This window comes from Triticum aestivum, chromosome 6D (assembly GCF_018294505.1).
Source record: "Triticum aestivum cultivar Chinese Spring chromosome 6D, IWGSC CS RefSeq v2.1, whole genome shotgun sequence".
Classification (NCBI taxonomy): Eukaryota; Viridiplantae; Streptophyta; class Magnoliopsida; order Poales; family Poaceae; genus Triticum; species Triticum aestivum.
This window is the reverse complement of record NC_057811.1, coordinates 283949429-283960818: the sequence shown is the minus strand read 5'-3', so window position 1 is coordinate 283960818 and position 11390 is coordinate 283949429. Positions and strand designations below refer to the sequence as shown.

Genomic DNA, 11390 nt, shown 5'->3' with positions numbered 1-11390 from the left:
GATAAACATCAAAACATTTGGAAAAATGTTAATAATGTATCTAAAAAATGTTAAACGTGTATAAAAAAAGATCTTGGTGTATACAAAAAATGTGCAATGTGTATGCAAAAAATAGACGTGTGTTAAAAAAGGAAAAGAAAAAAAGTAAAAAAAAGAAAAGCCAATGCAAATCAGTGAAAGAACCAATAAAAAAATCATAGAAAAAATTATCTTGCTCAGCTAAAGTATTGGGCTGGCCGAGTAGCTCCCATGAGGAACAAAAGTCGAGAGGAAGTACAGGGCCATCCAAGCCCATAAAAGAGGAGCATGTGTGTGTGTGTGTGTGTGTGTGTGTGTGTGTGTGTGTGTGAGAGAGAGAGAGAGAGAGAGAGAGAGAGAGAGAGAGAGAGAGAGAGAGAGAGAGAGAGAGAGATGGTGTCCTCCGTAGAAGCTTCATGTTCTAAGATAGGTTATCTGCTTTTCTATTCTAGGCATTTGCGGGAGGTCGAAAATGGAGCCACCATTTTAGCTTCTTCCTTTTTCTTACCATCCTATGGTTCTCAGCAATCCAACCACACATTCGCTTCCCCATAGTTCTTGGAGTTCGCTTGGAGCTGGGAACAATGCATGCGGAGTGAATAGTTTCCGGGTATTGGAGGAAGGAAGACAGGAAGAACAAAGACCAAAGCCTTTAAAAAGATTTTTGTATCACAAAGGTTGGTTTTTGTAGGTCCAAACAACAGCCGAGTTGGTGCATGAATTAATTTAGCACGAGAGGGAAACTGAATTCAGAAGACAATGTCTAGCTTCGTTGGTGTTCTTGTCTCTGATCCATGGCTCCAGAGCCAATTCACCCAAGTGCAGCTCCGAACGCTCCAAACAAAAGTAAGCACTTTCTTAAGGCCACTCTTGATGCATTTTGAAAAGTCGCGTTGTTTTCTTTGCATAATTGTGTAATCACAATGCTACCTCTTATGTTCCACGATATAGTTCACTTCCGCAAAGAGATCGGATGCCGAGCATGTAACTATAAAAGATTTGCCGCCAGTGATGGAGGAGCTTAGGGGTATTCAGGAGGTTCTAACCGAGGAGGATATCACCAACTTTTTGAGCGAGTCTTACCCTGATATGAACGAGCCAATTGAATTTGAGCAGTTCCTTAGGGTACATTGGATCATCTTGGCATACCTTTTGTTGATTCTGATTTTTTTCGCAAAAAACATTCCACATTTTCACTCATGTATGAATCTTTTTGTTTGATGAGTTGTACAATCTTGCAATATGTTAGGAGTACTTAAGCCTTAAAGCTAAGGGAACCACCAAATCAGGAGGCCAAAAGAACTTGAAGGGATCAGTGTCCTTTTTGAAGGCATCGACCACTACTCTCTTGCACGTCATTAATGAGTCTGAAAAAACTTCTTATGTCAATCATATCAATAATTTTCTCGGGGACGACCCTTTCCTGAAGAATTTCTTGCCATTGGATCCAACATCAAATGATTTATTTAATCTTATCGGGGATGGTGTTCTGCTTTGGTGAGATGTTCTTCTAAATGCTTATTGTATTATTTTAGTACCACAACATCTCTTAATTTTTTTTTGTTAACAAATTTTCTAAGGCAGTTATTTCCTTACCTTGTATTGAATCAGCAAGTTGATCAATGTTGCTGTTCCCGGCACAATAGATGAGAGAGCAATCAATACAAAGAAGGATCTGAATCCATGGGAGAGGAATGAGAACCACACTCTTTGTCTCAACTCTGCCGAGGCAATTGGTTGTACTCTAGTTAACATTGGGACACAAGATCTGATTGAAGCCAGAGTATGTTTCTATGTTTTATTGCATCAATACAATTTATTACTATTTCTCAAGTTCTTCTCTTTTGTTACTATTGATCTTGATCTATGACTTTCCTTCATTTACTATTTAAGTTTGAACTAGCAAACCAAAGTACAGGATGAACGATACAAAGTAGCGAGGGAGCCCTTTTACACAACGTATCCCGGGATATCCAGGCAACCTAAAAGCACACGACTACATTACCGAAAGATAATATAAGCATGCCTGAATACAACATCAGGAGGGGAAACGAGGATAAGGGTCTTCACCCAGAATCCTCGCATGGAGAGAAGAACCACAACAACGTCCTCCATAGAAGCACGACACCCGCGCTCGTTGACGCCAAAGCATGGATCTTTCACTCAGTAGCTCACTAGTGCCACCACGAGGCATCCAGAACCACCGCGATGAGCACAAGTCACCAGATACAGACCTGGTCGACGCCACTGCCCACAACAGAGAACGCGTCGGGGCCACACACGACTACACCGCTCGTCACCTAGTCGACCAAGAGACATAGCCACCTCCGCCTCCATGATGCTTGTCAAAGACCCAAAATAGGCGGACCACTATAAGGGGCCGCCGCCCCGACATCCATGCTCCTAGACACTGCCAACCATACATCTCATGACCACACAACCATGATAGGAGTGAATGGCACCTCCATCCACTCCTAGCCCGACATCAATCACCGGGTCAGAGTTGGTGCCTCCACGGTAGGACGCGCCCACAGCTACCTCCCAGTCGGTCCCGGTGGATCGGGGAGAATACAACCCAGTGACTGCTGACGGCCGACACAGAGCAAGATCAAATGCCGCCATTGCCCGACCACCGGTGTCGATCCGTTAATCCCAACTCGGACCGACGTCACCAACACACAACAGAGAAGAGCACAACGCAAGGCAACCCAATGAAACCAAATCACTCCGTCGTACCTGCGTGTTGCTGGGCGTTGCCCACCACCTCGAACCAGATCAGCACCGCCCACTTAGGCCAACTCCAACGCACGACCCCAAACGGGCGTCGGTTTTGTCCGGATTTCCTTCTTTGGGGTCGGAATGGGGCCGTGTCCGCCCGGTTTTGGGTTTGCGTCGGCCGGGCGCCTAATGCGCAGCCGCATCTCATCCATAGAATTTTTTTCCTCATTTTCTTATTATTTTCACCAACAATTTTTGTGATACATTGGAATACATTCACCAAATCTTGGCTAGAATAACAAGCCCAAAGAAAACAAGAACTACGAGAAAGCATTTTAAAAAATATCCAACTTCTATAACTGCTCCGTAACTTGGATTAGTGCCTTCTCGATGCATTCATTGTTGATATGCGGAGTCTTGATCTTGAATGCTTTTTTTTTCTTCGCGTCTAAAGAAGTAGAGTTGCTTCTTCACATCTAGTATCATCTAAAGCCTCTATTCAAGCAACAAGTGCACGAACATCTATTAAATTGCGCTCTATCAATAGATCGATGTATTCTTCTTTCCAATACCAAAAGTTGCATCCATCCTACACAATAAATATTTGAGTGTAAGTAAAACTAGCCGAATTTGAGAGCACAACCAAAGCTAAAGTAGCACATACCCCATCGTTTGAGCACTTGACGAGCACCCATCCGAGATGTTCCGGCATTGTAGAACATGGCGCAAGACCTTCCTTGGGCAGTCATCACACTTTATGAGTGGCAATGGTGCGCCGACGAGCCTTTGGTCCAGCACCGAGCCCGGACGACGGTCGTTCGTGTATTTGCCGGCGAACCGCCGACGAGATAGATCTGAGCGGCTAGAGGCGAAGTCAGTACCTGCATGTGGTCTAGGGGCATTGCCGGAGCTGTGCAGACCGGTACCCGGCCAGTCCATGGCACGCTGCGGCCTCCAGTGGCCTGCCGCACACAAATCCAGCTAGATCCGCTCCAAATCAGGCCGCCGGTTGCGCTAAAGGCGGGGGCGGGGGTTTGGACAACTCATGGTGTGGAGAGCACACGGTCGTGCTTGGCTGCTACACGTCCGCGACGGAGGCGGCTAGGGACGAGAAGGGAGATGGGCGGGGTGTGCGACCAATGTTTGGGGGAAGGGGGAATGGAAAAAGGGACGGGTGTGTCATCGACGGGAGGGCCAGGACGGATAAGGGCATGCGTTGCGACCGCCCGAGCGTGTCTGTTTGACCACAAACACGATCTAAACTTAGGCTGAGAATGTGTCAAAAGCAGACCGAGAACGGACATTTCTCGGTTTGCTCCCGCGCGTTGGGACGCGGTTTCTGCCTGTTTACCCCGAATGAATGCGGACGAGGTCATGCGCCGGAGTTGCGCCAGCGACCCGCATCGCACCGCCACCAAACCACAGCAGCGCACTGCCCCATGCCCGCATCACCGGCGGGAGGACCCCAGACAACACCGCCACTGACCGCCACCAGGACCGAGCCAATCCTCACCTACCCGGAGCGGAAGCCTGGAGCTTGCCTGAGCATAAACTCTTGGTCAAAACCACCTCCGTCACGCGAACGGTCCACACACTGCTGGCCCGGACAGGAGAAGGGGGGACACCATCACCTTCTGCACCCCGCCGTCAAATGCGAGCCGCCACCCGAGCTGCCGCGGCCGTGCCGTCGACCAACGCAATCACCAAGAGCCAACATAAAGGATCAGGGCAGACCGCCGTGGTCAAGAGCTCCACCACGACCCAACCTACCACTAGATAGTCTAGTGCCGAGGCAGTCATACCAGGCCGCCGCCGCGAACTGCGCCGCACGCTAACCACCCAACACTGATCTGGCCGGAGGTCGGCCCACACGCATCCACCTAGAGGAAGACCACCCGCAACCGCCGCACCTTGAGCGGGCCAAGGACATCGACGCACAGACACTTGACGACCACCCTGATGTGCCCCATGGCAGCCAACGCCACCACCGGAAGGCGGCATCCTGCGCCAGTCGCTCGTCGGGCGGAGAGGCCCTGCCGCTGCCGCACCAACCGACAAAGGCGGTGGAGGATAGGTAGGTTGGATGGGGGCTGCCCCGGAAGCTAGATTTCCGTCTGCGTCACTCGTTGTGGTTAGGTGGGCGAATTTTTGGCAACAACCAGTCACCACACAGAATAGAAGTTGAGTTGGTTTTCAGGGAAGGGTAAATATAGTACATAATAACATTTCTGGACTAGTTTGTGCGGATCTTTGAAGTGCACAATGTAGGCAGTTATAAATTTTATCAAATTAATCTTTGGGGAGCATTCTATTTTGAGGCTCTTAACCTTTTTGGTATCGACAAATTCTTGGACAAAAAAAGGTTATCTATACCAGAAACATAAATGTGCTTTGCAACGGATAAAAACGTAGCCGGTCGTCTTAAGGCGTTGTCATCGGCCTGGTCCAGTTCACAGAATGATTTCTATACAATGTCTCTGCAAGCACAAGTTCTTAGCTCCATTTTTATTTAGAGATTTTTCAGGGAGGTGGTTAAATTGTTTATACACAAACAAGCTTTGTTTTGTTTGTGTCTCAATTAGTTTCCTTAACTGTTACAGGTTTTTTAGGAAGGTGGTAAAGAGAGTGTGCTTATTTTATTAAATTCTTAGAAGCTTCCTTGTGTCTCAATTAGTTTTGGTTGTCATAAATTTTCCAAAAAGGTGTGAAAGAGCGGTTCCTCGTTACATTGTTAGAATTTTAGGATGATAGAAAAAAAGATACGATGGGATATGTCGTACCATCGCCAACTCGCATGTTATGTATGAGTAAAGATTCTAGCAATATATTTATTACTCAAAAATCATTCTACTTTGTACCGCTGAAGTATTTTTCCTTTTTCAGCCTCATCTAGTTCTTGGTTTGCTATCCCAAATCATAAAGGTGTGTTTTCTACAACCACCATCACTGAGTTAGTTACTAAATAATTTTTAAGCAATATAGTGTTACCTAGAACATTGATGAATGCTATCTTTCCAAATTGTTTCGTTGGACTTCTCTCAGATACAACTCTTAGCTGATTTGAATCTGAAGAAAACACCTGAGTTGTTGGAGTTGGTGGCTGATGATAACAGCAAGGTTCAAATCATCGAGAGAACTTGTATGTACATGCTTGTGCATTAGCAAAGTTTGGATAATTATGTTACATGATGTTATACAGGAAGCAGAGGAGCTTGTCAACTTAGCACCAGATAAGATGTTGCTCAAGTGGATGAACTTCCATATCAAGAAAGCAGGGTACAAAAAAACTGTAACAAATTTCTCTACTGATGTTAAGGTATGTATATCAATTGTATTCAACTATTCATGGATATTACACCTATTAGAAGACAAAACAGACCTGAAAAATGCACAACCTCTATGCAATTTTTTCATAGCGACGGTAAATACTTTGACTTTTTTTGCGGGAATAAACACTATGACTTTTATGGCATGTTTATGTAGCCCTGTTAAATCATTCTATGATATTGACGGCTATTTCATAAATGCTAATACAAAAGATTTCATTATGCTTTTGTATGATGTATTTGCAGGATGGTGAAGCGTATGCTTACCTTCTCAGTGCCCTTGCTCCCGAGCATAGCTCAACGACCCTGATAGAAACTACAGATCCTAAAGAAAGGGCAAAGAAAGTGCTTGAAACCGCCGAAAAGCTTGATTGTACAAGATATGTAACATCTAAAGATATTGTTGAGGGTTCAGCAAATCTCAACTTGGCATTTGTTGCAGAAATATTCCAGCACAGGTATTGATCTCTCCTTGTCCTCTCTTCTGATAAATCTGTTTTGGCCCCTTAGTGTTTTATGCAAGAAACTAAAAGAAATATCATCAGTTTGTGAGGATTTGTTCCACTTCCACCTGTTATATGTTTCTTAAAACACAAATAAATCAAAACAACTTTGTAACTGTGGAAATGTCGTTGTTTCAAACAATTTCTTCAGGTTAATGCATATTATGAAATGATTTCAAACTTGTGCAGAAATGGTTTATCATCGAACAATGTGGCTCCTGTCGTCGAAGATACCCCTGGTGATGTTAGGACAGGGTTAGTCATTTCTATCAGCAGCTTAGCCTTGAAATATATTTTTGGCATCTTACATACGTTCATTTCCAGATCGGTTCTGCCGGTGGTGCTTGACAAAACAAAAAGCTACGTCTCCCTGATTCTTTCCACTACGTATGGTATTTTTTGCTACCTGATGAACCAGTCGCATTTGTTTTTTCTCTACCTCCGGCGAAATTTTCCAAGGGGTTCAAACAGAATTCCGCGAGAAAAACCGGAATAGCTAATGAGCTGACGTTTTCTAGAAGTGTTCTTTTTCTAGGGAATGCTCTCTGGTATATTTGATCTCGAGTGCGGACCTCAAAGCAGTGACATGTGGCAATTTTTGTTGTTTCCCATGTACTCTTTCGAAGGAACAATGCAAACATTCGTTCACATACACCATCCAGAGAGAAGGACTCCGCGTGTAGCATGGCACCCTACGATGTAGCATGGCAATTTACTTATAAGAATGTATAACAACTCTTCTGTGTACACAACAATTCGTCCTGTTACCCCATGGCAATTTTTTTAACATGTGGGCAAGTCTTCCTTTTTCTTTAGCCTGGCTCTCTACTGCATTATGACAAATCCCTGAAACGCATGGCAAATTACTCTACTGCAGCGAGGAAAATTATTAACAAATCTTTTCGCTAGCATGACAATTTTTCTCTTTCACATGGCAAATCTTTCTATAATAGCATGATAAATATATCTGTTATAGCACGCAATCATGTGCGTTCTCTGGGAGTGGTTTTTTGAGGGAACGAGTGTTTTTTGAGAGAACACTCCACGACGGTGCATTTTCTCAAATATGCCTCATGCATTGTTTTCTCAAACATGCCTCATGCAAGGAACGTCCATTCGCTTGGATACTAACGGTGCAATATACCAATAGATCCCTTGGTAGGGGTCCAAGCATAACTGGAAGTCTCGGATCGGAGGTCGCATAAAGGTTACTCAGGTTTGGGCCTCCGTAGAGTAATACCCTACGTCATGCTTGCTTTTTTATTCATAGTGGAGGGGTACCTCGTGCGAGGGATTACAATGGTATATGAGGTTGCTAGCGAAAGTTGCTATCTGAGATTAGATGCCCTAGATGGTTCCCCGACTTCCATTTATATAGGCAAGGAGGTCAAGGGTTTACACGATGGTAGATGCGATCTTCAGCGTTGCGCCCTTGTCTTGGAGGTCTAGAAGGTCTTCGACGCTCCCTTTGGGCTTCTCCTTTGCCTTGGGCCTAGTGGTCCCGCGATGGACACCGAGGCCGGGCCCCCTTGAGGGAGCCACTTAGTCCCCGAACATGGCGGAGGTCGCAAGAGAAGTCTTTGAGACCGCCGACGGTCTCTTGTCTTCTTATTTATGTAGCTCCTTCTGGGAGCTCGATCGAGGAGTTGTTAGTGATTACTTAATTGGGCCCTTGGAAGCTTGTTATTTGCGGGATATCTTAATCTTGATCCAGCCCATGGGGAGAGCCGTAGTTGTAGCATCACGGACCCCCATGTTCTCTTGGCGTTTCTCACGGCGTGGGAAGAATTTGGCCTACCCCTGCCTTTTGCGATGAGCCACACTCGCGAACTGCCTTGCCAGCACCAATCGAGGAGCCAGTTGGGTCTTCGCTCATTGTGGCAAACTTGCCCAGATTCTCGTGCCCACAATTCGCAGAGTGGCAACTATAGCAGAAAGTGGGGGTACGTGGCCCGTTGGGATGCCTCGATTCCTAGCGCGCCCTATGGTTGGACATATGAGTGGAGAAGAGAGGGAGATGTTTCCCATTTCATTACTATCTTCGTCATTGCGCCCCAGCCCAAGCGTCTTTCTCCCAGCCTCCGCCATTGCGACATTCATGGTCTTCGGGCCCGCAGTTTCTTCTCGTGAGCGAAAAGCCATGGGAAGGACGAGCTTGTCCTCCCGTGGCCGCGACAGAGGTGTGTAGGCGACCGAGGAAGACGAGAAGAAAAGGAAGAGGGAGACCACTGCCGCCAGTGAATCTTAGTAGGAGGCCGACGTGGTCGTCAGCTTGTGGTCTTGCTCCCTTGCCTCAGATGGAGAGGTCTAGAAGCTGAAGGAAGAAGGGTCATTCCCTCTGCATTTCGCCTACCAGATTCCTCTATTGGTGGAGAGTTCAGCGGCGCCGCATACCGACGAGCGCATGCTCCACCTTATTTTTTCGGTCTAGGGCTTGACTTCCCCTACACCTGTTCGTGTAGGGCTTCTTTTTTCTTTGGTTGTCAGCCTCACCACCTTAATCCATGAGCATTCTCCATATCGCGAACTTCATCACATTCTGCGAAGGCTTCCTAGGGACCCCCCATTTTAACTTGTTCCGTCGGTACTTCTGTGTCAAGGCGCAGATGAGCGGGGGCATCGTCTGTGATCTTTAGCGAGGTGAGCATCTAACTGTCCTTTCACTCCGTTCTTCCCTATGGACCTCCCGAAGTCGACGGGGACCTGAAGTGGTTTTGTGTGTCCGGGCTTTAAGACAGCCTGTCGTCCTTCTTTGGCGGCTCCCCGATGCGCTTAAACTCTTGGGAGTCCTCAGACGATCTCCCTAATGACTCTGAGCTACTAATGGTCGCCATTTCTCGCTTAAAGGTGAGAGGCTTGAAGGGGGTTCACATTGCACGGACCTGAGTGGAGAGCTACATGCTTCCTGTGCAAGCCTGTAATGAGTTGCTGATGCCTTGGGGGACGATGGCTCGTCCTTCTTTCTTGGAGAAATGGAGAATGAGTCCACCGCCAATCTCCGCAGAGGGCCTCTCGATTCAATCCGTCGTGAAGAGGATGTGGGTCTGGCAGGATCCAAGGATGTCCCCTCTAGCTAGGCGCCGGAGGCGCCGGTGTTCCGCCAACCCCGAGACGACCCATGCTCCCCCCTGAAGCTCGTGGTGCCAGTGGTAGTACCAGTGCCAAGGAGGCGGAAGCTTGTTGATCCCGCTCGCTATATTTCCATCGCTTCAAGGTTTTCTCGTGATGAAGCTCTTGGTGATGTTTAGTTTCACCTTCATAGGGAGAGCGTGGCCTCTGAGGGCTTGTCCTCGGGGCAGCCGAACGCGAATAAAATAGAGTTACAAGGCATATCCTAGGGGATTACCGAGGAGATCACCCCACTTCACTAGTAAGGTTTTGTAGTTATTGTCGTCTTTGTATCTTATGTTGAGCTGTTCGACCTCTGCGCACTTCCGACTTTGGCTCGTGATTGGTTTCATAGTCGTAGAGGTCGCCACAGGGTCCTCGTCTGGGCCTAATCAAAGGCTGGTGACGGGACCTCTAGCCGATCTCAGGGCAGCCCCGTCTTTGGGTGGAGCCGGTGGTATCCCCCTCTGCAGGTCGCGCCCCACCACGAGACTGGTGATGGGGGCTGCCTCCACGTGCCCATATGCTCCTGTAGCTCCTCGCCGTTGGTTGCTACAGTGGCGGGAGCATAGGATGTCCTTGGGAAGCTGAGCGCCACGCTGGAGGGACTTGGAGGTTTGGCCGAGACTAGTTGCCAGCTGAGGGTTTTTGCTGATTTCTTATTGTGACTCTAGTAGTAGTCCCTAAGGTTGGGTGTGATGTCTGTTGCGGACTCGCGCCCAACCTTTTTGTGGTTGTTGAACCTTTGTCTTTCCTTGTCTTTTCGTAGAGGTTGGAAGGCCTGGAGGGCCAAGTCACCGACCTATGCAGGCAAATAGACACACAACGACAGGAGAACACCCACATGTCCGAGCTTGTGGCGGGGGCTATTGATAAATCTCTCATTGGTACTTGTTTAGACTACAAGGCACGGGAAGTTTGGCCCCCGCCCCAGCCGCCTAACCGCCGGCGGCCACTCCGACCACCGTCGGCCAGCTCCTCGTCGCGCCGGCCGCTACTCCGGCGCCGTCGCCCACCTCCCCATGGCCTCTCCCTTCCTCCCCTTGTCTCCGGCTACAGGTGGCAGGCCCCGCGAGCGTCGCTGGATGGAATCCAGCCCGTCCTCAGCGGAGTCTGACCGCAGGGCACGGTCCTACCGCCTCGCTCTCTGCTCGTCGCCTGCCCCTCCCCCCATCCTGCTCCCCAGCCCTTGCCGCCCGCCGTGCGCCTCAGACTCCGCTCTGAGGTGCACCGGGTCGTGCACGAGGCTGAGGCCGGCCCCGCAGATGGTGGTGGATGGGAGGATGCCATAGGCCGGCGCGATGACCATGCCAGCCGCGTCCGTAGCCCACCATCCCCTCCGTGCCCTAGGGAGTGCCCGTGTTGCCTCGGTACCGGTCACCCCCGATCTGAGTGCCGGAAGGATGTGCACTATCATTGCTGCCACTTTTTCGACCACATCGCGAGGTGCTGCACGCCCCCCCGCTCGTCTTCCCCAGAGGGCGCGCCGGTAGTGAAGCATATGCGCCCGTCGTCCCCACGCTCCACTAGTTCTTCGGTCTCGAGTGTTGTGGGCCCATCCCCACCCGCGTCCTCCGGGCCTGGGATGGGTTCGCCCTCGGCCTCCATCGCCACCACCACCACCTCCTCCTCCGTCGCGGTCACGCCCTCGCTGTTGGAGAACGTAGTAATAATTCAAAATTTTCCTACGTGTCACCAAGATCAATCTAGGAGATGC

The 11390-nt window shown here is 48.7% G+C and overlaps 1 protein-coding gene across 1 annotated transcript; it reads left to right on the top strand.

Annotated features, from left to right (window-relative positions):
* Positions 1-516: 516 nt before the first annotated feature.
* LOC123141484 (fimbrin-5) lies at positions 517-7380 on the top strand. Its single transcript, XM_044560609.1, has 10 exons — positions 517-864; positions 970-1143; positions 1268-1515; positions 1630-1801; positions 5620-5658; positions 5779-5853; positions 5936-6052; positions 6309-6520; positions 6755-6820; positions 6890-7380. Exons 1-10 carry the CDS (start codon positions 778-780, stop codon positions 7059-7061), a joined length of 1362 nt encoding a protein of 453 aa, XP_044416544.1. The 5' UTR covers positions 517-777; the 3' UTR covers positions 7062-7380.
* Positions 7381-11390: the final 4010 nt, after the last annotated feature.